This window comes from Coturnix japonica, chromosome 4 (genome assembly GCF_001577835.2).
Source record: "Coturnix japonica isolate 7356 chromosome 4, Coturnix japonica 2.1, whole genome shotgun sequence".
Taxonomy (NCBI): domain Eukaryota; kingdom Metazoa; phylum Chordata; class Aves; order Galliformes; family Phasianidae; genus Coturnix; species Coturnix japonica.
The window spans coordinates 40,680,984-40,707,666 of NC_029519.1; the positions used below are offsets into that span (position 1 = coordinate 40,680,984).

A 26,683-nucleotide genomic window follows, 5' to 3' on the forward strand; every position below is an offset into this window, starting at 1 on the left:
TCACGTAAACCTGACATCACCCACTGCGCCTTCTATAACATCACATAGCAGGGCATATACACTACTTTGGATTAGTTGTACATTAGTTTGCTCTGTGCAAATTCCATTTGATAAAGAGCCCTTCTCTGGAACTATAAATCACTTAGGGAGGAAGACGTTAGGACAGCATTTTGTTCTGCCTGACCACAGCCATGGGTCAGCCTGCTTACAGCAATCAAAGCTCGTTCATCAGCCTGTTTGGGAAAGATCAGCACACAAGGGACTGTCTATTCTCCACTAAGGTTAAAACCAGCCAGTGCTCTGCTCCAGCCAAGTGGTAGAAAAAGGTGCAGTGAAAACAGAATTCAGGAGGACAAACAGGGAAGACTTTCCTTAAAACCGTCCAAGTTCCCTGAGGCAAACTGCATCAGCAAGACAGATTAGGATTTCCACAGGTTTCTCAAATAGATCTGCAGTTATTCCCACTTCTGCCCTTTTATTTTGGGGTGCGGGGGTATATTTTGTTTGTTTTCTGCAGTCACTATCAGTTCTTTTCACTCAGGATGAGGACTTTCTTTCAAAGAAGTCAAATTTCTTTAGACATTGCAGGAGACAATGGTAAAGGCCTTATTAACACCAAAGAAGACCATATCCACTGCCCTCCCCTCATCCATCAGGGTGACTGTTTCACTGCAGGAGCCTTGTTCACCTTGGTGAACACACCGATGGTGGGTTCTACTGATGTTGTTATACACCTGGACCCTGGAAAGGGGTTCCACAAGCAGCTGATATTTCCATTTTGGAAACTGTAACCCTTCCTCTAAGTTAGCAGCTTCAGTACTCTGGACAAGTGCTTCCTACGTAGCCAGGAGAACTTCCATAGTGAAAAAGACAACAGACATTCCTTTCACAGCGCAAACACAACACACGTTCCCATTGCCAAACCTGTCAATCCCCCAGGGATTATATAAAAATCATAAAGGTCAACTAAAAAATTTGGCTGCTTTACCAGGAGGGAAGTAATTAAACTAAACAATCAGCAGGTCCAAAGAAGACATGACTCATGACATCTTGTGGTTTTCTGATGCAAGCCACTCTGCCCAAAACCATATATATAGACAATGTCCATCCATGCATCACTATCGCCATCGCCTGAGCCACCTGCCTCCTTCTGATCAGCCGCTCAACATGCAGCCCAAAGGTAACACAGATCCTTGGCTCTTATCTGTGCTATGTTGCAGGCAGATGCTGGAGTAGGTTGTCCAGACAGACTGTGGAGCCTCCACCACAGGAGAGGCTCTGATCCCACCTGGACACAGTCCTGGACAAACCTGCTCCAGCTGACTTTGCTGAAAGGGCCTGGATGTGGGAGGGGGGTGAACTCCATCAGCTCCAGAGGTCCCTCAGCCTTTCTGTGAGGCTGCAAAGAAACAGCTCCTGGCAAGGACCACTCAAAAAACACCCCTTCCTTACCCTGACTGCACACATCAGCAGCTCAAAGACAGGGCTGGCACTTGAGGACACACAACACAGTGCACACAACTGACAACACAGCTCCTGCTGCCCCGTTTCCCTGTCACTCCTCTCAGAGGACATTGCTCCTCATTGCTCCTCATTGCTCCTCCACATCTCCCCCTTCAGCCAAAAGCTGTAACGCTACTTGCTGTCTGCTTCACAGGAGTCTCTCTCACAATGAAGTTCCTGCTGCTGTCCTGCATCCTGAGCACGGTCCTTGTTGTCACCAACGCAGTAAGTACTGAACAAAAATACACAGGCATCCGGTGTGGGAAATCTTAACAATGTTAGCTGGAAATTACATGGCTTTTATCTTCAGGACAGCCTCAAGAACACCAAAGGTTGTTACATGGCTAAATGCATTTATGGTATTCCCAATTTAGATTTCCAGGTTAAGATTAAGCCCTTCTCAGACTTGAAAGCGAAAACAACAAATAGCAAGCTCACACCCAGACCATCAACCAAGTCCTTATTCCACCAGCACAGAACTAAGCAGACAGTTTTTCAGACACTGAAGAACAACTTCCCTTTTCAGATGTAGCACGCTAACAGGACATGTTGATTAACAATATGTATGGTTTTAAAACCAAAAAGGAAGTGTCTGTTAGTTTTATTCTCGGCAATAATAAACAACAAGAAAAAAACCACCATCAACAGCATACCACCAAGTACAATGAATTGTGCTTTGCTCAAAAATAAAATAAAATAAAAATTCATACTTTTTCTACAGAAGGGCTCTGACAGCGTTGAAAGCTCTGGTTCGGAGAGCCTAGAAGAGGTAAGTCTTCTGTTTCTCAGTTCCTGAATCTCACCAGCAATAACATTCACATTGACCTGGAGGGGTTGGTACTGAGCTGGGAAACACTGACGCACAATTCTTCTCCTTTCACAGCGCCCACAAAAAGGAACTCGCGTTGTCTTGCCCCTTCTTGGCGGCCTCCTGAATCAGCGCAAGTACGCTCGGCCAACCCTTGTGCTGGAAGTCTGAGGTAAGCCTCCTGCCTTGTAGTATAAGACACAAGCCTACAGCAAACCCTACCGCTACATCTGCCTACTTCTCACTTGCATTGCTCTAATTATGCAATAAATAGCCTTTAGAACATAACATACTAAATAACTTGGAAGCAGTGCAGCTTTTATGTCTCGTTCAGCATGGTACTTCTAGAATTAACAATGAACAGACTAAAGCCACTAATGCCATTGGTTCTAACCTGCAATTCTATTCTTACTCTGTAGATACCTATCTGGACAACCAGGGCCATCTCCTATGAAATACTGCTGCTTCCCAATCATCTTCTTCCTTCAGCTTCCTCATGCTTTTTATCACCAGCACAGTGAAACCACAGCTCAGCAGTGGGGTTCCCGTGACTGAAGCCAACGTGGGTCACAGTGAATAGCTCGCCGCACTCTTGTCTGCTTCCTTTCTATGTCTGAATAAACGCTAGGTAGCAAGTAACCACAATTTCTTCATCATTTCTTAACAACAAACGTTCCCACATCACTTCAGTGCCCACACTGCCACTGTCAGCAAAACAGGGAGGGCACCACTGCAGCAGCTGAGCCCTCAGACTCTGGGCTCTGTGGAACCTCCATCCCATCCTTTAGACGGTCACTGTAGCACACAAACCACTGCTGCAGCACCACCAGCTCCTCCTTAGGATCTTGAGGTGGTTTATTTGTTTGGTAAACAAAACAAATGACCGCCTCCCAGAGCTCACCGCCCTTATTGGGCGGAGCCACCATTCGGTTGGCTGAGCCCGTCCTTTGGCCCCGTCCCCTTCTCACTCCGCTCTCCCGACTGGCTGCATCTCTCTCCCCGGTCTCCCGGCGGGGCCGCGTGCATTGAGCTGTCCCGGTGGTGCGTAGCGGTCGCAAGATGAACCTGGCGGTGGAGCTGCTGCTGTTCGTGGGCACGCTGCTGTACTCCTACGTGGAGGCGCTGCTGAAGCTGCTGCTGCCCGTCAAGAGGAAGAACGTCCGCGGGGAGCTGGTGCTGGTGACGGGCGCTGCCCGCGGCCTGGGCAGAGCCACGGCCCGAGAGTTCGCCCGGTGCCAGAGCCGCCTGGTGCTGTGGGACGTCGAGGCGGTGAGGCCGGGATGGGTCCTGACGGGGCAGCTAAACGGGCTGTAACGAGACAGTGACACCCGTGTCACAACACGCGTCCTTCTTCCCGCAGCATGGCCTGAAGGAGACGGCAGCAGAATGCGAAAGTCTGGGAGCCACCGTGCACACCTTTGTGGTGGACTGCAGCAAAAGGGAGGAGATCTACAGCGCTGCCGACAAGGTAGGGGGGCAGGTGCATGTGGCAGCGCTTACCCACACAGGCTTTGATTTGGGGAAGCCCTGCGATCTGTCCACTTTTTGCTGCTGTACGTACATACCCTCAGGTACTGCAGCCTGTCCCAGCCTTTGTCCTGCTGAGCTCATGCTTCAGACTTTAGACCCTGCAACCAAACTTCCTGCTGCCGATTGCTGAGGAGCAGGCGTAGAAATGTGAAAGGCTGCAGTGTAGGGCATGGTTCAAATCGTTCTGTATGTCCACAGTGCATGTTTGTCCATGGGTGATGCGTAGGATGCTGTAATAACTGACAATAAAAAAGGGAAAGATGTCAAATCTAAATCAGCTTTCACGACTGTTGTGGTTTTGGCCACAAGAAAGGTATGACATGTTCCTACCTGCAAGGAAATCGTTGTAGGATTTAAATAGTTCACTACTCATGCACTCTGTATGTTAACAAGCGATGTTCACCTACATATCTCATGGTCCAAAAGGTGAAAAAGGACATTGGTGATGTCTCCATCCTGGTGAATAACGCCGGTGTGATTGCAGCTGCTGACCTGCTCTCCACCCAGGACCACCAAGTGGAGAAAACCTTTGAAGTCAACATTCTCGCTCACATCTGGGTAAGGGTCTCCAGCACATTCAATGTGAGCATTATTAAGGATATATGTTTAGACCCACAGTTATTTAAAGCTGCAGGCAAATTACCAAATCCTGGTGCTGCTTTGTGTGTATAGCAAGCACGCACTCGGTCCGGTTGTTGGGAAACTTGATTGTCTCTTGCTAATCTGGGGCTGGCCTGGCTCTCTTGTCTTTTCCTTATTGGCCAGTGATGGCCTCTCCTGCGCTGTAGGTTGGTCTACGTCACAGATGTCTTAGCGTCTGTCTTTGGGTCAGGCTGTTTGGGCACTCTCAGCCAGGCACCAAGAACATCTTCTGCTGATACCTTACTTTGCTGCAAGGGTCCTTCCAGAAATCAGGGTACAGAGTGCAGCAGCTGGAGGGAGAATGGGTGTTTCTGTGGCTCTCAGAACCCACCAAGCATTAGGAAAAGCATTAGTCGCTTAATTGCACGTATTTGGGAACAGCATTGAAAACATTTAAGACATGACTCTTTTCCTCCTCCCCCGACCCTTTTTGTGGCCCTTGTTCTAAATCCCTTTCAAGACAACGAGAGCTTTTCTGCCAACAATGATGAAAAACAACCACGGTCACATTGTCACAGTGGCTTCTGCAGCAGGTCATTTTGTAGTTCCTTTCATGGTGACTTATTGGTAAGTGACTTTAAAATCAGCTCCTTTCATTTCTTACCTTTGTCTTCTCCACCAGCAAACATGGAGAGGAAAGAAATACACTCAGTCAGCTTCTTCCAAAGGAAGAAGAAATCCACAGCACCCAGCACATAAGGACTTGTAGATGCCCAGTGATTTAATTGTTAGCTCTGACTGAATTGGGAACAATGCTTCAATGAAGGACTAATGATATGACAAATAAACTAATGAAATCTATTTTTTTTTTCCTCCCCATAACTGATCCAGACTTTGATTGGTGAAAAAGGTATCTGCTTTCCTTCTTCTTAGATTAACATCGTGCTCTTGTGAGTTGCTGTAGCCATAAGAAAAACTATGACTAGTCTGTTTTTACCATTCTTTCTTCTCAGTTTTACAGACTCAGGCCATATTGTTTTCTTCTTGTAGTAAGAAATGCTGGATGTGACACTGTTTACTGAATTAGGTTTCAAAAAGAAAACCATCAGACTTATGCATGCCAATTCATGCTCCTCTGACAGTTCACTATTAAGATTACTCAGATATTCCACTTCACATCCCAAAATGTTTGCCAGGCAGCGATATCTATGTTAGGAAAACACTGTAAGACAGCAAAAATTAGAGTTAGTCCCTGCCTTCCCAAGTGGATCGCATTGCTTCCCTCACTAGTCAGTACTGCATGTTCTCTCAGCCCCTTTCTACCAGGGCGGAAATAACATTCGTGCCTTCTGATTTGTGCTTTTTTTCCTCCATCAGTGCAAGCAAGTTTGCTGCAGTTGGATTTCATAAAGCCCTAACGGATGAACTGTCTTCACTGGGAAAGGATGGAATAAAAACAACGTGTCTCTGTCCAGTTTTTATCAATACTGGATTTGTCAAAAACCCCAGTACTAGGTAATGATCACAAGTCAGCATTACCTATTTGCCCCTGCTTTACCTCTGTTATTCAAACCGAGTGTATGTCCCACATAGCAGTTGTCCTTACCCGACTTTGTGTACATGTGAAGCATTCTACTTCACATTCAGCAGCTGCCCATGTTTTATCACTGTTGCTTTTACATATATGCTTTCCTTTGGTTTTAGGCTTGGAAAGATCTTGGAGGTTGATGAAGTTGTGAAGGCACTGATGGAAGGAATACTGACCAACCAGAAAATGGTTTTTGTTCCATCAAGTCAACGCATTGGTTTACTTTTTGAAAGGTACAGGACAACGTAAGGAATAACTGTGGGAGCATACAAGCATTACACTTCATAGAATCATCAGAGTTGGAAAAGATCTCTAAGGTCATCCAGTCCAATTGTCCACCTGTCACTAATATTTCCAGCTAAACCATGTCGCTTGGTACAACATCTAAACATTTCTTGACAGCACTTGTAACATCGGATTAAATTTAGTGCTATTTTAGAAGCTGGGGCAAGTCAATGGTACACTGTATTGTTTCTTCCCACTGACAACAGCAGACACTGTGAGCAAAGGGAAAGCAAGGTCAGTTCTCATTTCAGTGTACCTGTCTACATTTAACACTAAACCCACAAGCAGTAATTGAATCAGTGTCCTTTGCAGTGGATATCTGCCCTTGAAGTGATCATAAAAGGAGGAAGGTGCTGAAGGGACTGTCAATATAGTCAAACAGTTATGAAGGCAATGGGTTTTTAGGAAGTACTCCCCAGATATAAGTTCTGATCTCAGTCTGATGCTCACATGCATTCTGTGCCCAGATGAGGTCCAGCCCCACCTGTGATAACACTTCCTCCAAAACCTGAATTCTTATCCTACGTTTAATTTTGTGGGTTTTTTTTTTTTGTTCCAGGTTGTTCCCAGAACGTGCCTTGAATTATCTCAAAAAGATGAGCGATGTCAAGTTTGATGCAATTGTTGGGCACGGAAGCAATCAGTGAAAAGGAAATTGTTTCATGACATGACTGAAATCAGAACATCTGCTGAGTATAGCACAACGATTTGGAGCAGAATTGAGCTGGGTACTTCTTCCACACCACCACTTCTCATCACACCTTCAGGGCCATTCAACACCTGCAGCAGGAACAGATGTGCATAACACGGTGTGTTAGCAGAGATGCAGCTCAAGAAGTTGGACTGTTATGCAATGTGCACAACTGCTCATGTGAGTGCAGTGGGATTGTAGAGTATAAATTAATCTGGTCTTATCACTGAGTAAAATTACCTTGTGTCGAGGAATGCTTAGAGGTGGCCTGCTTCAATGTGATGAATCTTTAAGTTCCAAAAGCCTTGTTCTGCACACAGTTTAATGCATTCTTTGTAGTGAGTACCTGCAATAATACAGCCTCTTAATCAAGTGTTACCTAAATATGTTGATTGCCTATTATGTATGAGCTCCACTAGCACAACGTGTGCAGAATAAAAGCAGTTCTTTAACCAGGTGTCTCTCAGCAGTTAACAGTCACAGTCATATCCTATAGGTGCATTTAAGATGCACTGTTAAATAATATATGCTCTCTGCTTAGGCCATTTCTCAGAATGCTTGCTGGTGATTCCTAGATCAGATTCAAACACCTCCCTCTGAAACAAGTATATATCAACTGGGAAGCAAAAGTCTCCTTGCTGTGTCTTCATTTCAACTAACTAGTGAACTCACTGCAGTACAAATTTAAGCCAGTACTGACACCAGTTAGCACACACAATTCCGTACACCTGTTTTCATCTCTTCAAACAGCACTTACAGAAGTGAGGGTTTATTTATCCCATCCCTCTGAAATGCTGATCCTACTCATTGCACAGGATGCTGTAGCACTGCCAGCCCTGAGTGATTCTGGACTTCCCCTTCATGCTCTACTTTTCTATGTACAGGTGAGCAGCAGAGCAGGGATACTCTGCAGGAGAAGGGAAACCTGACATTGTGGGTGTATGGGATACAGCCTCCAGATGAGACCAGATCTTGCCCTCAAGCCAGCTCTAGTATGACTGCAGTGATCAGTTAATCCTCCCAAGTTCTGTACGAACACTTTACCACGTGATGAAATGCCAAAGACCTTTGTAGAGCACAGATTGACTTTTTGCCTACTTCTGCAACTCCAGACTGCGATAGATGCTGGCTGACAAGTGGCCATTTGAGGGAGGCCAGAAAACCCGCCAGGTTAAGCAGAGCTAGAACTAAGCAGCTTCCAATATAATCCATATTGTGCTGGAGCACTTGTACTACAAACTTGGATCCTTCAGAAGATAGAGAAGTTTTAACATGGCTCCACCTGCTCTTAGGTGGTAACAGGCCTAAGTCTGTGTTGCTGACAGGCTAATTGGGAGGAAAGGTTCTTTTGCTGCTTATACAACCAGCATGGAACAGGGCATTCAGGGTGTGGCTAAATACCATTTCTTACACTGGGACAATTGGATTCTAGTTTCTGAATCTTGTGGCTGAAAAAGGGCTTTTTCAATATTCCGTGCATGGAATATAAGTTAAAATAAGTAATGAAAAGTTATAAAACACTTAAGACTTCTGAATGAATTGCACTTAAAAGCCATACTATAGAACATTTGAGTCATGATTGAAACAGAAGCCAGCTTAATACGCATGAATTATTTTTGTACTTGTTTTCCCTTTCTTGGAGACAATCCCAGAATCTGAGAAGGGGTTTTTTGTTTTGCATCTCTTGAAATAAGCTGTTTTATGCTGCTTCTGCTTTTATTTGAGCTGCATATTTCCACTTCTGCTTGGTATAAAGGAACATAAAAGAGGATTTAAGCCTTTATCCCATGAACACAAGTGACAGCAAATCAAACTGTCAGGCCTCCTAAGCATCTTGGTTCTCTTCTTGGCCACAAGAGACAAGCTTATCCCAAAATCTGGTTGTTACAGGTACTTAGCAGGAGCCTATGCCATCAAACCTCACGTAGCAACTTCCTGTAAAGTCCTACAATTGAATACTGGCATCTCACACACTGGCTTAGGGCACTTGTGAGTTGAGTGAGAGGCTCTGGACTCATGCTCTGCCTCCCTCTGAGTCATCTCTTGGAGTTGGCACTTCCCTGCCTCAGCCAGTTCTGACCTGAGCCCCGTGCCAAGGGAATGCAAGCACCACTGAGCTGTGAAATTAGGGGCTGGCCGTACTACTGATGTGCTAATTAAGAACAGAAATTATGTAGCTCTGAGCATCTCTGGTGGAGTCAAACCTTTTCCCTGCAGACAAGGTAACTTCATCCAGAGCAGCTGGATGCACTATGGCCTCCACCTGATGACTGGAGCAACACTCAAAATATTTTGCATTTTGCAGCAGTCCTGTTATCATGAATAAACATGCCCTCATACAAACAATTTCTCCTCTGCATTCTGTTTTTTAATGCTCACAATCAAAATAGTCTTTGAGAAACTCCAGTTCAACAGATGCGCAACAGGGAAATACATTCATTGCTCACAGCAAACTCTGTGTGCACAGCTACAGCTGGGGTTTTTAGAAAGCTTTAGTCACTTGTGCTCGATATTTGACTGAAATTGAGCTTTTTGAACTGATGTGCTGTGAGGCACCACAGCCCCACACCGCCTCTTCCCGCCTCCTCACCGCGCATGCGCGCTGCTCGCCCCCTCCTCCCGGCGGCCCTCGGCGGAGCTCAGGTGAGCGGCGGCGGCGTGGGGCCCTTATTCATCCCTCCTTCCCTCACCGCCAGCACCCCGACCCCTCTTTCCCTTCGATTTACCCGATGAACGGTTCCTTGGGTGGTTCCAGAGGCCACAGCCCGCTTATGAGGGGGAGGGAGGTAGAACGCTCGGAGGCCGCGGCCCTCAGCGGGGAGCGCGGCACGTCTGGGCCTGGCCCCGGGCCCTGAAGGGAACCTGAGGCTGCGAGAGGAGGAATGGAGGATCATATCAACTCTTATGCTGCTTAAACGGTGGGAAAAATCACCTGCAGCTGCCAGGGAGGGGCTCCCATTGCTTCCTTCCTGCTCATGCAAAAGGGAAGTGCTCCTTCAGCCCGTTATAAGCTGCCTTGCCCAGGTGTCTGTCATCTGTGTGTTGATGGGTTCCACCTTGCCATCCCCCCCGGCCAATTCCGTATTGGTTGGTGGGAAATTGCAATTAGAGAGATGTTGTTAAGGGATGTGCAGGTGGTGCATCTCCTGGTTCCTATGTGCCCCTTTCTGTAATACTCCTGCACGATGTGGTCATAAAGGTGACAGAATGCAGAGTTTTGGGGCTGTTCTTTGTCACAAAGGCTACTGGAAGCACAAACTGTGTGTATTTTGCACAGGAAAGTAGCACAGCAGCAGAAATCCCACACTGATTGCACTCAGGCTTAAATCTCAGCAGGTGGGTGTGCTCTGCTTGTGCTGGAGGTGAAGCTGTGCAAGGTTCAGCAGCCCTGTGGAGATAAAACATTGGATTAGAGTGAGCTGGTTACTCTGTAATCTATGCCTGAACTCTTACCTGTGTAAATCTACTGTGCTACATGCTGAGATTGCTCCTGTTGTTTGTGTGCAGGCACTGAAGGAGCTCACAGCTCAGGTGCACTATGTCCAACCCTCAGCCATGCCCACTAATCCTGGCTCTCAGTGCCACATCTTCCCTCTTCATCATCATAGAATCATCATAGAACCACAAGGTTGGAATGGACCTATAAGATCATCTAGTCCAACCGTCCTCCCTTTACCATACCTACAGGAAACCCCTAAACCATGTCTCCTAGCTCCCTATCCAGATGCCTGTTGAACACTGCCAGGGATGGCGACTCCACCACCTCCCTGGGCAGCCATTCCAGTGCCTGACCACTCTCTGAGTGAGAACTAGATAGGCATGTGGAATCTGAATTATGTTGTTTTGATTACTTTCATTTTCAGGTGTATTTAATGAGACTTAAACTAAGCATAGGCTTGCAATGCAGCGTGTGACTTGAACTTTCCCATGTTTTCATGTAACCTCGTGGGCGGCAGCAGCGCCGTACAGTTACCTGCAGAGACTTATCAGGCTCCATCTTAACTAGTTAGTTTTGTTGCTATTACAAAGTCCTTTTGTATCATGAAAGCATCTTTCTGCTTCTGGCAGCCGAGGCAGGAGGACGATCCTCTCCCAGGTCAGTGTCGCAGGGGAGGATCCTTGTTTCCTTCGCTTCATGAGTGACATTTTAGTGCCCTGCTTGTGGCTGATGCTCCTATCCCCTTTAGCTGCAGAGTTATTTCAGGCATGTTACTTACACTGAAGGCAAGTGCTTTGTTTTATGCTCTCGTCAGTTTCAGATGATTTGGTCAAAATGACTGAACCTAAAGCAGTTCACTTTGGGATGTTCCTCTTAGCTGAACCTAAGGCATCTCTAATGTATGGGGGCTCTGAGCTACCATCTCTGCTTGTTTGTATGCATGCAGTAGTAAAGGAGGGCTCAGATTCGAATATCAGCGCTGACCAGCTGCACGCTGCCAGCACAGACACAACGAATGTTCTAAGTGTTTATAACTCAAGAAGTAAAATTGATGGCAGCAAACAGGGGTGAGCTGTAAACAGGGAGTAAGGCCTTTTTTGCACCGAGGGGGTTACTCTTCTATGAAAAGTGCAAAGTAGCTGCCTACGGAGTAACAGCTGATGTTATGAATGAGGCACCTCCTTCAGATTCCTTAGAGCCAGGCACTTAAGTGTGTACTCAGGCTGTATCCAGCTCTTCACTGCTGAGATGAAAGGAGGGTTATGGCTGGCTGTGACTGTACTTTAGAAAAGAAAGCCTCCGTTTGCATGCAGTAACCTCACCTCAAGCAGCTGGCTGCTGTTATTGCATTCTTGTTTATTTGAGGGGCATCTGAATGGCTTTTCTGTGTCAGTCAGTGGATTCTGAGTGCGTAATTGACAGAACATTGTGCATACAGTCCTGAATGCTTAGTAAGTGTTGTAGCGAGTGATGCTTAAACTGGTGAACTTTTGCATTACTCAGGAGTTGAGAAATACCAAAGAATCACAGAATTACCCGGGTTGGAAGGGACCTCAAGGATCATGTAGTTCCAACCCCCCTGCCTGGCAGGGCCACCAAACATACACCTTTACTAGATCAGGTTGCCCAGGGCCCCGTCCAACCTGGTCTTGAACACCTCCAAGGACGGGGCATCCACAACCTCCCTGGGCAGCCTGTTCCAGGACCTAACCACTCTCCTAGTAAAGAACTTCCCCCTAACATCCAACCTAAATCTTCCCTCTTGTAACTTAAAACCATTTCCCCTAGTCCTGCTATTATCAGCCCTTTCCAAGAGTTTACTCCCCTCCTGGGTGTAGGTTCCCAACCCACTTTCTTCTGCTATCCCTTTAAGGCTGTGCAATGACAAAACAATTTATCATTCCAGTACAGGCAAGTACTTGAAGTACACTGACCTTCGTGACTTCTGCGAGACCTTCACATTTCCGTTTACTGTTCTATTAAAGGACTACTAAAACTCTGTTCTGTTTAAAGTGTAAGGACAGTAAATGCTGAGAGACGGGCATTTAAATCATCCCAGCCTGGTTAGCTTCTGCAAATTAAACATCTCTCCTTGTGCCAGGATCCTGATAGACTGCAAATACATGACCTTAATGTTGTGTATTACATCTCACAGTATTACTTCTGTGCTTAAATCTGAAAGTGCACCATTTTTATGTGACAGGCTCTTTATGGCATTGGTTGTTGACTTACTTTAAATCTCTGTCAAAAACATTGCTTGATTTCTTAAATAAATGATAGGAACTTGGACAGTGATATTTCTCAAGTCTGATGCAACCTGGTAGCTCTTAATTATCAGCAGCCAGCTGGATATCTACACAGATCTCCATCTCCTACAAAGGTGCAGCTGTCTCGTAATCTCAGCTGCTATTTTCCACAGATGATGAGGGTTTGTTTGAAGACTCAAAGTGTGAGATACTATAATTAAGACAAGCGGAGGATCTATGGGTACAGCATCTAAGTGATTTGGGAAGCAAGAAATGTCACAGAAACAAGATGTTCCTGAATTGGTGATGTGGGAGATGAACAAACTCTTTCATGGTGTATTAATATCTGTCACAGAGTCTCATCATGATGAAGCCATAGTGTGTCAGACTGCTTGGTGTCTGAATTATAAATCCAGGTTTTTTAAGCCTGTTAACTTCAGTGAACAGTGAACTTGAAGAAACTTCTTTTATGTGAGGAGGATTTTAATGTCATGTGATCTAGTATTAATACCTGGTCTAGTATTAAATGTGGAGTTTGGCAGTGCTAACCTTGATGACCCTTGAGGTCCTGTCCAACCTAAGCCATTCTATGTGCCCATACACTTACCTGATATTGCCATGATTTATACTGAGAGTTCCCTGGTACATGTGGTTCCTGTGACTGTGATTTCCTCTGGTGTGAGGAGACCAAGGGCTCCAGTATCTGCTCCTGCAGAACCACTGCTAAATGTATCAGTCCATATCAGTGCTCTTCTTATCCAAATGATTGCTCAGACTGTCACTAGCAGCTTCATTTGATAGGAGCATCCTATGAGGATGAAAAGCATGGTTTACAACCAGTTAAGTCTGGCTTTTGAGCTACTGTTCTATTTATTATATTTAAAAACAAACGAAACAAACAAAAAGTTACCCCAGCAGTGTTGATTTAGCTTAGAAATTGTGGGCTTTGTGTTGGTGCTTGCAATGGCATGTCCAGAACAGGTAAACCTTACACCACCAATCACTTTTACAAAGAGCCATGTGTGTGGTAAAGCCATGTGTGCAATCAGTTAAAACACGCAGATAAATTTAGCACGTAACACCAAGTGAAATAACCTTATGACTTACGAGCTGCAAACCATTGTTTAGTCATCAGTGGCAGTTCTGTTTGAAAGCAGCACTTCAACTCAGCTGTAAAAGTACCATTGTTTGCTCTGTTTTACTTCTGAATAACACGTGACATTCTTCATAATCCTTGTACAGTGTTCCAACTTCTGTCTTTTTCTTGGATATCTTTTACAGGAAGGATCTTTATTAGTTTCATCTCACTGTAACCTGCCTGGCTGACTGCAGACAACAGCACCGTGGCTGCACAGAACGTGGAGCTGTCAGCAACACTGAGACTGAGACCATCCGATCACCTGGAGTCACTTCCTGCTCTTTCTGATGCATGAGGAGTTGTAAATGTATTAAGTGGCACGGATACCTTAAAAATATTCCAGAAGAACAGAAGTTCTGCACTCACCCACATGACTTACATCTTTATTTTAAAAGCTTCATTTTGTTCCATCGGTCAGTCAACTTCTTCCAGTGCCAGAGCTCAGGAGCAGGAATCACTGAATTGAGGAAGGATCATTTCTTAGTAGAACGCACAGTAAGTTAACGAGCAAACACAAAATAAAAGCTATCCCAATCTAAAAGAGGAACACAATACTCAATATTCTCTCTGCTTTCCAGAGGTGTTTGTCTTTGAACCTTACAAACTTGATGCTCTCACTTGCCAGAATGTAACAGGACTCTAGTAGCTTGTAACTTGGATCAATATCTTCATGCTTTCCAATAGTATTTCATGTTTTTCTTCTGGGCTTACCATCTTCCACAAAGCTTGTGGATGTACAGCCTAAATCATAGTATCACACAGTATCACAGTATTATCAGGGTTGGAAAAGACCTAGAAGATCATCTAGTCCAACCATTCCCAATACTTCCCGGCTAGATCATATTCATCAACACAACATCCAAACGTTTCTTGAACACTCCCATGGTCGGTGACTCCACCACCTCCCTGGGCAGTGCATTCCAATGCCTCACTACCCTTTCTGAGAAGTAATACTTCCTAATGTCCAGCCTGAATCTCCCCTGGCACAGCTTAAAACCATTCCCTCTAATTCTATCACTACTGTTACATCTTACTGATGTCACAGGTTTCAAATTGTCATGGGTGTTAGACACACAGAATTGAAACTTCACATGTGCTATCAAGCTGGAAAATGATGTGCTCTTCCCTAGTGCTTGAGTTTTATTTACAGATAAAAAAGTGGACTTCAGACTTAGCCAGACTGGAGGTCACAGTATTTGGAAGAGTGAAATATTTGTGTGACAGAAGCCAAAGTAAACCTTCTTTCTATTGTCTGTGATATCCCAGATGTGTCTCTCAATTCTTGGAAAGCTGTGATAGCAGAACAACCACGATTCCTTTTGTCAGAACTGCATAAATCTTAGACACCAAAAACATCTGCAGCTAAGTCAGGTAGATAGAGTCTAAAGAGCTTGCAAACAGTAACACATTTTGCTGCATGCTTATTTTCATGTTTTAGGTTAATATTACGTAAAGGAAAATCATTCCAAAATTTTTCCTTAAACATAAATTCTTTTACTCTTTAATTCTTGTTGAAACACTAATAGAGTGGCTTCATTTTTACATATGCATCAATACAGATAATACTTTGGAATTGCTTTGGCTGTTGAGATTGAGGAAAACTGAGTATGTACAGATATACCTGTGGGGGCCAAATTAGTCTGTCTCTGGCAGCAGTGATGAGGTGAGGAGAGAATCCCATCTGCCTGTGGTCCATGGCCCTTCTGCTCCTCTGCTATCCACAGATGTTAGGTGAGGAACAGCAGAGGACACATCACTGCCTTTTCTTCATATCTTTTTTCAACAAGTGTGGGGAACGAGTTCATAAACAAGGGCTTTTCCCAAAGGTACCTGCATATGATTTGCCTGCAGGACTCTTCCCCTCTTCCCACTCCCCCTAACTAAGATCAGCAGTAGTATCTTTAGCATGTAATCTGATGATGGATACTGACCTTACCTGATATCTCCTTTGTCCTTTTTTTTTTTTTGTGTGTGTGTGCTTGTGTATGTGCTTTTAGATAGGAAGATGAAAAGAACTTAGCTACATTTTAGGACTGACTCCTGATGGGCTGGACTTTGTCTTGGTGGGAATATTTGACGGTTCACGCTGCAAAAGACGAAACAACCAATGGCTTCAGAATCCATGGTCCCAGAGCAGGCAAAACAACATCCAATGAAGGGAAAGAGGCGGCCACAGCAAAAGCAAACTCGATCTTCCAGCAGTGATGGTGAAGATGATATCTTTGTATTTGAAGCAAACGAGGCTTGGAAGGATTTCCACAGCTCTCTTCTTCACTTCTTTGAGGCTGGAGAGCTCTGTGATGTTACGCTGAAGGTGACAGAGACCACCCACATTCATTGTTTTAACAGTCTGAAGATTAAGCTATAAATGTGCTGGAGATGGCAGTGAGTTTGGGCAGGGGTATGGAAGTGACAGAATCCCTGTTTGAGCTGAGGCATTTCTAGATAAGCTCTTAGATTTTTTGTAATTTACAAAAGTCACAACTAAAATGTAAATGATTAAGATACTGACAATCCAGGAGAGCAAGTTCATGACTCACCTCACCCAGTTTGCTCTGTAAGGAAGCTCCCATGGTTGATTTGTTCTCTACTATGTTATTTCAGCTTCCAGCTCCTTGCAGCCTCTCTGTTCACACACTTTGATCCCAAATGTTATCTGTAGTTTTGCATTCTGTGTTTCTATGCTAGATCTTTCCTGGCAAACAGGATTTCTGTAACAAATCGAGCTTCCAGCATTCTCCTGGGAAATAAAAAACCCTCAATCACATTGTTCTACAACTGATCAAAGAGGAAACGAAAAGGATGAAGCCAGTTTTATTAATATGCAATGTTGTTTAAAATGCATTCTTTTCATCTCAGCTTTCTATTACTTATGTCCTGATCACAGGAAATTTGTAACTACCATTTGCAGCTGTGGTTGCCAGCACGTACAAACATTGAGTATTGCTTAATCAAGTACTGCTTCCTTCTGCTACAACCTTGCCCTACTCAGGTAGTCAGGTTACAACTGAAATCTGCTTGGGATGTGCTAATGTCTAATGTTTAATCTAATGTCAGCAGTATGAGGGGGATGGAGTTCATTTGTTTCAGCAAAATACAGAAGCTCAATGTATACTTGGCCCAGAAATTTACCTTTTCAGCTTAACTGTCTTTTATAACTGGAAGAAAACTACCTGAAATCGATGTTTCAATAAAATAGTTTTGTTTTCTTTTTCTCAGGTTGGTACAAAGCTCATCTCCTGCCACAAACTGGTGCTGGCGTGTGTTATACCTTACTTCAGAGCCATGTTTCTTTCAGAAATGGCTGAAGCCAAGCAGACGCTGATTGAGATCAGGGACTTTGATGGCGATGCGATAGAAGACCTTGTGAAGTTTGTCTACTCCTCCCGGCTGACACTGACTGTGGATAACGTCCAGCCACTCCTGTATGCTGCTTGCATTCTTCAGGTGGAACTGGTAGCAAAGGCGTGCTGTGAATACATGAAGCTGCACTTCCATCCTTCCAACTGCCTGGCGGTCAGGTCATTTGCAGAGAGCCACAACCGCATTGACCTGATGGACATGGCCGATCAATATGCTTGTGAACATTTTACTGAGGTGGTGGAATGTGAAGACTTTGTGAGCGTCTCACCTCAGCACCTCCATAAACTGTTGTCCTCCAGTGACCTGAATGTAGAAAATGAAAAGCAGGTTTACAATGCTGCTATCAAGTGGCTGCTGGCCAATCCACAGCATCATGCCATGTGGCTGGATGAAATTCTCGCACAGGTAGGGCAGGCATCACTGATTTGGGTCTGTGTCAGCTGGTTTTACTTAGGTAGATTATACGAAGAAAAACGTTTTTACTAGTTGGTGCTTGTAAATAGAAGTCATGTATTGACAGTGCAAGCAGGTTAGGCCTTGGGACTATCAGGATGAAGTTATGTTACTCAGTTTCTGTCATGAAAAATATTACTTACTGTAAAGTCATCAGTGGGGGGAGGAAGGGGAAGTCAACAAAAAGTTACATCTCTGCCACAACACGGTATCTCTAGTTTTACACGTAGGGAGGTGGAGAACACAGAGCCATCACTTCATGTGGCTCAATGTCACTACAGCCCAAATGTAATTTCCCTTGCTGGTAAGTGTTTGTACTTGGAAAGGAGAACAAAGCTGTTTAAGAGGTATAGTTGGATGGCTAGGGAGGCAAAACTGTAATGGAGATAAGTCATCAAGGGATGCTACTTTCTAGAATGTTTGTATACATAAATAGGAAAAGGCCAAGATTTTGCAGACCCATTAAAGCTAGAGTAGTACTGCTGATTACCTGTAGGCTCTGAAAGGAGTGTGCAGTTTAATCCTCTAGGCTTGTTAAGTAAGTGTTCATTGCTGAGAGAAACATGTCACAGCATCACAGGGTCACTCGGATGAACACTCAGAGCCCTTCCTGTCAAAACGTGGACTGTTTCAATAAAGCTTTGCACATGCTGATTTTAATCCAGCATTTGAGATAGGAACCTGCCCTAAGGAGGAGGGGGAACATGTTGTGTGCTGCAGAGTGCCACAAGCATCATAGGAAACTGGATCAGCTTGGGGTCTCACAGCTGTCCCTGAACTCCACTGGGAACACGCTGCATTGATCGTATTTGCATCATGGGAATAACAAGAGGTCTGCTAACATGGTGCTGTCTTTGTCCTGACACATCATTTTTGATATATCCCTGTAAAAGATCACGACTGTTTAAACATTTTCAGTTGCGTCTAGACTGCCGTAAGGTTTGGGGTAAAAAAAATAAAACTCCTTTAAATATACAGGCTATATAATTGGGGATTTTTAAAAGGATGCAGTTATATAATTGTATATAATACAGTTATGTTAGCAGATTATTAGCTTTATTCGTGGAAACTAGAGTCTGGAGCAAAGCACTGAACAAGTAAAACTGAAAATAAGGGCTATTTAGCAAGATATGTAGAGTCTAGAGTTGAATACGATGTAATTGCCAGCAGAAAACAGGACTGGGCTTCCTAACAGTTGATCATACATCATAGTCACTCTTAGGGGTTTTCCTGTTATCATAAACTTCTGAGTTCTCATCAGCCTGGAGTTCTTAATGTATCATTAACATCCCAAGTCTATTAGCAGGGCAGTGGCAGTACGTTGAGTCAGCCTAAAGTAAACCAATGCCAAAGTAAGTGAAAAAACAGGATTGAACCCAAGTGGTTAAGGAAGAATTGCAGGAGAGACCAACTTAGAGTCAAAGACATTTGTGTAACAGCACCGTTCTGCTTCTCTGAGAAGCTCCTGATATGCTGGGTTTGTCCTGCACCTTGCGGAGCTATCTGAGGGCTCATCAGAAGCAAGACACTACTTTACTTCAGTTTGCCCCTGTTCAGACCTGTCACAATTGCTGGCCTTCTTTTTGACACCCCACTCTAATTATCCTTCATATTCCTCATTGCTTCTCCCAGAAGGATGAATGAAAGGTTTGCAGAAATGAATTCTATGGGGAGGGACATTTCAGGGTGGAAATTGAGGCTGACCTCACTTCAGATCTGCTCTGTCCTTGGGATCGTTCCAGGCAGTGGCTGCTGGTAGTGGTCTCACCCAGGCAGCCTCGTCATCGTGCCTGACCATCAACCATTCTGAGGAAGGATAGGAAGGATTTGGGGAAAGAAGCACCTTGGTAACAATGGCCATTAGGAAAACTGAAATCTGTGCAGTAGCAACCTCACTGTATCAACATCTGCCAGTACCGTTACATCCTTTCAGTTCTCCTTTATGTCACTGCATCATCACACTATTTTCACATTAATCTTTTCAACAGTCTTGAACCTTCTCCTGTTATTATATTCCACTGTGTATACGATGCCAACATTTTATAGTCTTGTTTGAAAAGACTGTACTTATTACTCTGTAGTCCTCTCTGACACCCAGGCTGCTCTATGCTCCCTCCAGACTTTGGCAATTAGCTGTAACTGGTTGTTTCATTTTATTGTGAGCTCTGTCAAGCCCACCCTAGAGAAGGGGATTCCTGCCCCTTAGTTCACTCTGACAGGTTTCCATTAACTTGCCATTACCACACTAATCTGAAATGTGCTATTCCAGAACTGCTGGGTCAGGAAGTGCTCACACTCCCCTGGTATGGGCAGCTGCCCTTCATCCTCCATTGCAAAGGCATTTGCCTACAGTCGCAAATGGTTGTGGCAAATAACTGTCACCAAAAATAACCGTTTGTATCAGGGTTAGTCTGGAAAAGAAAACAAAAGCTGCTCTTCTTACTGAAGGGTAACTTCAGCACTGGAACAGGCTGCCCAGGGAGGTGGTGGAGTCTCCTTCTCTGGAGATATTTAAGACCCGCCTGGACGCCTACCTGTGTGACATGGTGTAGGGAGCCTGCTTTGGCAGGGGGGTTGGACTCGATGATCTCTAGAGGTCCCTTCCAACCCCTACAATTCTGTGATTCTGTGAAGGGTGTGGGGCTGACAGCTGGCTTGGAAGTCGCAGTCCGTTACGTGTACGTCACTATAAATGGTCAGATCAGTTTAGCCAGTTACTTCAACTGTGTTCATTTCTGTCAGGTACGACTGCCTCTCTTGCCCATTTGTTTCCTTATGGGTGTTGTGGCAAAGGAAGAGATTGTCAAGCAGAATCTAAAATGTAGGGATTTGCTGGATGAAGCAAGAAACTACCACCTTCACCTGAGCAGCAGGGCAGTGCCAGACTTTGAATACTCCATTCGCACAACACCAAGGAAGCAGACTGCTGGTAATTAAATGTGTGTCTGATTATCCAGTATGGAGTGGTGTGGAGAAAAGGCAGAGCATCTGCATAGGGTTAGACAGCTTAATGGAAGTGGATGTTAATGTGTAACTGGGAAAGCCATTATGTCCCCCTGGTGATTAGGTTATGGGCTGCATTTTCTGAACAGAATTTTGGCAGTTTCTCTGTTTAGAGCAGCATTTAATCTTATTGGCTAGAGCTGTTAAGGGTATTACGTGCAGGCAGTAAGCAGAAAGCTGTACAGAAACCAGTGGACATACACCTTTTGGTGCCAGAATGTTGAGCTGGCTGTTAAACTCTGCTTAACCAACACCAAAAGCAAGTCATGCATGTTAGACCGCAAATTCTAATTCTTATATTCAGTTAAGATGTAGCAATCAATCAGTTTTTCTCCCTAAGCAAATCAGAAAAAAAAAAAAAGCCTGTTTAAAATATGCCTTGCTTTTATGAGAGAGTAGACAATAAATTGTCCTAAAAGCATGCCAAACAAATGCCAAAGGCCATCATCCCGTATACAGGGCAATTACTGCCCCCCTTGAAGTGAAATAAGGCTTCTCCTGAAGTATGTGGTTTGCCGTCAACTCTGGTGTAGAATTTGATCCCTGTTTTCTCTGCAAGCTCTATGGAAGCCTCCTTTGTCTCCTCCAGGTGTGCTGTTCTGTGTTGGTGGCAGGGGAGGATCAGGTGACCCATTCCGCAGCATTGAGTGTTACTCTATAAATAAGAACAGCTGGTTCTTCGGCCCTGAAATGAACAGCAGGAGAAGACACGTGGGTGTAATCTCTGTGGGAGGTCAGTAATCCTACTCGGGCAACCTCGTTCAAAAGAGTTACATGACTTATCAGTTCAGTATTCTTTGTTTTCATAAAGCTTCTTCCCCATGAAGAGGTTTTTCCTTCTAAAACAATATCTGAGAGCACACTTACTGAAAAGCTATTACTGCCAACTGCACGTAGCCTGCTGCCTTAAGTGATTTAATCATTTCCAGACCATTCCTAAACAAATGGAGGTGCACAGCAGAGTAACCCAGAGTTTGCTAGTTCTCATGTAAGCTTCCTTCATATTTAAATCCATACAAACTAGCCACTGAGTCTCCGAGGACAGAGCAACCTTTATCTTTGGGTCCACAACTTTTGGCAGGCAGCTTAGTATCCATGGTGCATCTCCCCTCTGTCCACAGTCACCCCTGTGTTGCTGCAGCAGAATGGAAATCTTTCCCTGTAAAAATTGTGGGAAGCTGAGGTAAACATCTGAAATTGACCTGGCCTGCACTGCTTGAGTTATGGGAGGATTTCATGTCGATGTATCTCAGGATCTGTGTAAAATCTGTGATAAAACAGATCTCTGGTTGATCAGAGCATATAAAAGTACAAAGTCCTTCCTTAATAAAATCCTGGTATCAAAAACCTTTAAAAACATGACCCTGTTTGGGCTCGTTGCCCCACACATGTAAATGAAAACTGAAATGTTACCAAGCAACCTCCATATCCAAATATGTGTGTGCCTTTCAGGTAGAGTCTATGCAGTGGGTGGACATGATGGGAATGAACATTTAGGAAGCATGGAAGTGTTTGATCCTCTCACAAACAAGTGGATGATTAAGGCATCAATGAACACAAAGAGGTACGTGTGTCATGATCCCACATGGTACAAAGTTTAAGTCCTACTCCATGATAATCATCTCCTGCTACTGCTGGAAACCCATTTGTTCTGCCTTTATGTGGGTTTCCAAACTCTGCTGTTTTTAGGGCTCTTTTTTCTATGTTGTGGCTTAAATGCTGTGCTTATCTTCTGCAGAGCAAACAAAAATCTGCCTCATATACTTGCACATATTTGCACATATTGTTTGCAAACACAAAGTCGTGTGTTATATACTAAGTATTTCAGTTCAGAACTACAAAATCTCCCTCTCCAGGGAAAGGCCCTGGCTGCTAATGTGGGTTACGCTTTCTTGCTTTCTAATGCCACTCTCATCCTATTTGGGCTTTTCTTTAGGATGGGCTGGCTTCAGAAATGAGGAGAAGCTTTTCCATTGCAACTGTGCTTATGTTCTGATAACAGATAAAGATTCTGAAACTGGTTAAGTGGTTTTCTGATATTTTATCTCTTATAAACAATGATAGCGCCACCAGCACATGTATAGTAAAATGCTTCACGGCCAGGGAACCTCTTCTTTCTGGCAAAGTTCAGTTCTGGACTTCTGTGACATTTCTTACTTAGGAAGCTGGGCAGTATTGCAGACCCATTATTTTATTACTTTTTTCCCACTACTTCGAAAGCCTTACCAGTCAGTTACCATTGCACCTGATGTCTTTCTCATCCCCTTTACGGATATGCACTGAGGCCCTGATTCTGTGGTTCTCTTAGGAGAGGAATTGCTCTTGCTTCCCTTGGGGGCCCTATTTATGCAATAGGAGGTCTAGACGACAACACGTGCTTCAGTGATGTGGAAAGATACGACATTGAGTCCGATCGATGGAGTGCGATAGCCCCCATGAACACGCCCCGGGGGGGAGTCGGCTCCGTAGCCCTCATGGTGAGTTTGTTTCCTCTCAGGGCTGCTTTTCAAATATTATCTACGTTTTCTAAACAATCTTTCCCTATGCTACTTTTTCAGAACCATGTGTACGCTGTGGGTGGCAATGACGGTATAGCATCTCTTTCCAGTGTGGAGAAATACGATCCCCATTTGGACAAGTGGATGGAAGTGAAAGAGATGGGGCAGCGAAGAGCGGGCAATGGTGTCAGTGAGCTCCATGGTTGCCTGTATGTTGTCGGTGAGTAGGCCAGGGCACTGTGTTGGGCAGAGCTGTCCTGTATGATGTGCCCCTGTGCAGGAGAAGAAAGCATGAGGGCACGGTTGAACGAAGGAGTGGTAGCTAGGAAATAAGAAGTTTCACTGGCCCACACCAATGGGAACGCATTACTGAAATCAGTCTTATTCAAGGATTTGTTTCCTACTTTGGTTTTCAGCAGTGGCTTGTTTTGAAAGTACTGCAAGAGCTTGCTGACAGTGGAGAGAGCTGTTGGATTAATGTTCAGGTGGCTTTAAGATTTGGTTAAAAACAGACTGGGGCACTAGGCCACTGCATGCTAAGAAAAGCCGTGTAATGCACATCTAGGCCATCACCACCACTGGAAGTGGCCAGGTATCAATATCTAATGACTCTTTGCAGGTGGCTTTGATGACAACTCTCCGCTGACCTCCGTGGAGCGCTTTGACCCACGCAGTGACAAATGGGAGTATGTCGCAGAGCTTACAACCCCGAGGGGGGGAGTTGGCATCGCAACGCTGATGGGCAGAATTTTTGCAGTTGGAGGTCACAACGGTAATGCCTACCTGAATACCGTGGAAGCATTTGATCCCATAGTTAACAGGTAATTCTCTTTTTTTATTTGGCCTAAAAAAGCAACCATATCCGCCTGTATGGAAGGAACACAGCATAACAGAAGCAGTGTACAGTAATTGAGTAATACTCACATAAGCGATGTGGGAGTGCTGCTCACGTCACTGGTTCTTCTTGGAATTCTTATTTAGGCACACCCTCCTCCCTCTTCCTCCTCTTGGCCGTCCCTTGCCCTCTTACCTTCACACAGTTTGAATCTGTGTTCCTGTGGTAGTTCCAATCTGATTTTGCCCTAAACTTACTGGAGAAATAATGAGAATGAATGAACAAAGTACAGTTAACAGCTAGGTTCTATAATAGAATTTCAAATCTTGGAATAATAACTCAGGTTACTCAGAAAGGACACAGACTCACTTGTCTTCTCCTTTGCCCTGTTCTCCAGGTGGGAACTCGTTGGCTCTGTGTCACACTGCAGAGCTGGGGCAGGCGTTGCCGTGTGTGCCTGCCTCAGCAGCCAGATCCGTGATGTGGGCCAAGGATCCAGCAATGTAGTTGACTGCATGTGAACTCAGCTGCCTCCTCCAAATTCCAGGGGAACAATCATACAGAAGCACTGCAGAGCTTTTAAATGTGGTGGTTTGTGTGGTAGGTTAAGAAACACAATACATTTTCCTTGTGAAAATGTTACCTTCTGTGACTTTTAAGCTTCTGGTGGCTGACAACAGCAGTGTGGAAGAGCCTGTGAAAACATGGGACAGCAGTGTGACTTTGTCTCGCTCCATGCTGAGATCATTCCATCTTTGAGAAGTAAAGATAAAGAGCCATTTGAGGCAGCTGTTGCAGGGACTCATTGAACTGCAAACCAGACGTGGACAAGTGAGGAACGAGCAGAGGGCAGCATCACTGAGCCTCACCTGACAGCCCTGCTGTGTGTTTCCTGAGGGACTGGAGTGCCATTTCTTAACATAACTAACTTATTATCAGGAATGCAATCTTAAAACGTTTCCTAATCATAGAAGATCTTTGAAACAGAGCTTTTCGGTTCTTCCTGGGCTAACTGGATACAGATGTTAACTGCTCACCTGCTGTGGGACTGCTGGCTGCGGTGGAGATGGCAGCACTCAGCCTGGACCTGCCTCTCGAGTGCTCCCTCAGCCCCACACACTTGTTACAAAGCTGAAAAGACTCTCAGAGCCTGAGCATAGCGACTGGAATACTGACATTCTTTTATCCTCAATAAAATCTGTAGTAATGACTCCCTCTGAAAGGCTCCATCTGTGAAGAGATCAACCCCAAAGTAACAGCTGAAGGCTTCAGTGGTCTCTGAAACCCCTTTGTCACAGGAAAGGGACATACACACAAAAATTTGCAGTGTTCTGTTGAGAGTTTTGAGTGCAAGTCTAGCGGCCAGGCTGAGATTCAGGATCCAGTAACAGATGTGGGGTAACAGTTGAGGTCCTGGGTCCTTAGGATTATTCAGCCAAAACAATCTCTCAAAACCAGTTGAAGCTTTCAGTCGGCAGCAGGAAGAATGGGAAAGCAGCAATACTTAGAGCAAGGACTAAAACAGGAACTCGTCACTGCTCTGTGCACAAGTGACTTGTTACACAGTTACAAACCCTGTCTGCAAGGTCAGGTCTGGTTGGAAAGACCTCAGCATCCTGTTCTTGCCCAAACAGGTACAGGGTGGGGACTGATAGTCCTCTGTGACCACAACCCCGAGGTACTGCCTTGTTCAGGTGACGGGAGAGCAGCAAATGTCTGTGCCTTCTCTGCCAGGGAACTGGGTGGGTTTTAAGGTTCCTTCCAACCCAAGCCATGCTGTGCTTTTGTGATTCAATGAAATGAAGCCTTGTATTTTCATTTAGGCTGAACTGACTTTTAAAACAAATCTCTGTGCCACAGCAGCACCGTGTGCTGAAAACCCAAGTTCCAGATGCTCCACAATGTTTTGCTGGCTTCTTCTGCCACATCTGTATTTGTTTCCCGAACCTTTGCGTGGTCTCTTGACTGGAGCTGGCAGAAAGCACAGCGTTCCTTGCCAGGAGATTAAACTAATATTTGTAATTCTTTCCTGGCTCTGTCATCAAGCTTGGTGCTGCTGACACCTCACAGTGTTTTTGGATGCAGTGCCTTGGCTTCCAATTTGAAAGCTCTTATGGCACCAAAACCGAGTCCACCCGCAGCCACATAACTGCAGCCATCTGCCTGCAGTCAGATGCGGACAAACAGCATCCACGTAGGCAGGCACCTGCTGGTCTGAACCACAAATCTCTGATAGTTACTCACCCGACGGGTGCTCCTCCCAGTCCTGACACATCTGCACTGTGTGGGCTTCAGAAAGGCAAGTGGACGTGCCTTCCATCAGCCCGACAGAGGCAAAAAAAAGGCACAGCAAGGCAGAGGCAGCAGTCACAGCCACACATGGGTGCCCCAGGGACGTGGAGCAGAGCTGAGGCTGTAGCCACTCAGCTTGGGATTGCTGAAACAAGAAATTCCACCCCCTGGCAGCTTGTTTGGCATTTTGCCGTTTCAGATCACACTGCCATCTCTTTCACTGGAAGAATTTAAAAACAAGCAAGTCAAAATTAATTTGTTTGAATTATGTATAAACTCTGCCTTTATATGATCCATACACACGCGCACACAGCAGTTCATCTCCCCGTACAGAAGACAAACAAAAAGATCTGTGGCACAATTTCTTTGGAGGGAACTTTACCTTGTTTTCCTTCCTTTGCCACAGATCCCATGTGCCCAAGGGCCCGG

General features: G+C 44.9%; 2 protein-coding genes and 2 long non-coding RNA genes across 7 annotated transcripts; 2 read left to right on the forward strand and 2 right to left on the reverse strand.

The window, feature by feature from the left end:
- The first annotated feature begins 1,091 nt into the window (after positions 1-1,091).
- Positions 1,092-7,439, forward strand: LOC107313393 (estradiol 17-beta-dehydrogenase 11-like). Its single transcript, XM_015861542.2, has 11 exons — positions 1,092-1,180; positions 1,658-1,728; positions 2,225-2,272; positions 2,387-2,483; positions 2,731-3,580; positions 3,672-3,779; positions 4,268-4,399; positions 4,944-5,050; positions 5,801-5,938; positions 6,128-6,244; positions 6,856-7,439. Exons 5-11 carry the CDS (start codon positions 3,371-3,373, stop codon positions 6,941-6,943), a joined length of 900 nt encoding a protein of 299 aa, XP_015717028.1. The 5' UTR covers positions 1,092-1,180; positions 1,658-1,728; positions 2,225-2,272; positions 2,387-2,483; positions 2,731-3,370; the 3' UTR covers positions 6,944-7,439.
- LOC116653321 lies at positions 6,806-13,956 on the reverse strand. Its single transcript, XR_004306890.1, has 2 exons — positions 13,280-13,956; positions 6,806-10,375 (listed from the first exon to the last, which is right to left on the reverse strand). It is a non-coding gene; the product is annotated as an uncharacterized LOC116653321 (long non-coding RNA).
- On the forward strand, positions 9,548-25,179 carry KLHL8 (kelch like family member 8). Of its 4 annotated transcripts, none has more exons than XM_032443985.1 (10): positions 9,548-9,630; positions 13,954-14,305; positions 17,030-17,578; positions 20,369-20,555; positions 21,219-21,362; positions 22,082-22,193; positions 22,938-23,106; positions 23,188-23,347; positions 23,747-23,948; positions 24,360-25,179. In XM_032443985.1, the coding sequence occupies exons 2-10, from the start codon at positions 14,102-14,104 to the stop codon at positions 24,481-24,483; spliced, it is 1,851 nt and encodes a 616-aa protein (XP_032299876.1). In that variant the 5' UTR covers positions 9,548-9,630; positions 13,954-14,101; the 3' UTR covers positions 24,484-25,179. The 4 variants fall into 4 exon arrangements, with proteins under 4 accessions (XP_032299876.1, XP_032299877.1, XP_032299875.1 ...); XM_032443986.1 differs by lacking the exon at positions 9,548-9,630 and adding an exon at positions 9,706-9,905; XM_032443984.1 differs by lacking the exon at positions 9,548-9,630 and adding an exon at positions 15,808-16,124 and having other exon boundaries at positions 14,191-14,305.
- LOC107313395 lies at positions 16,593-24,448 on the reverse strand. Its single transcript, XR_004306889.1, has 2 exons — positions 24,332-24,448; positions 16,593-24,218 (listed from the first exon to the last, which is right to left on the reverse strand). It is a non-coding gene; the product is annotated as an uncharacterized LOC107313395 (long non-coding RNA).
- Positions 25,180-26,683: the final 1,504 nt, after the last annotated feature.

What these genes read in the sequence shown, in the direction of transcription:
- LOC107313393 (XM_015861542.2), top strand. Translation starts at nt 3,371, where the DNA reads ATGAACCTGGCGGTGGAGCTGCTGCTGTTCGTGGGCACGCTGCTGTAC. An exon ending in TCTACAGCGCTGCCGACAAG is followed by an intron (nt 3,780 to 4,267) that starts GTAGGGGGGCAG and finishes ATGGTCCAAAAG; the next exon opens with GTGAAAAAGGACATTGGTGA. An exon ending in ATTGGTTTACTTTTTGAAAG is followed by an intron (nt 6,245 to 6,855) that starts GTACAGGACAAC and finishes TTTTTGTTCCAG; the next exon opens with GTTGTTCCCAGAACGTGCCT.
- KLHL8 (XM_032443984.1), top strand. Translation starts at nt 15,918, where the DNA reads ATGGCTTCAGAATCCATGGTCCCAGAGCAGGCAAAACAACATCCAATG. An exon ending in TGGATGAAATTCTCGCACAG is followed by an intron (nt 17,579 to 20,368) that starts GTAGGGCAGGCA and finishes CATTTCTGTCAG; the next exon opens with GTACGACTGCCTCTCTTGCC. An exon ending in GCATCAATGAACACAAAGAG is followed by an intron (nt 22,194 to 22,937) that starts GTACGTGTGTCA and finishes TGGTTCTCTTAG; the next exon opens with GAGAGGAATTGCTCTTGCTT.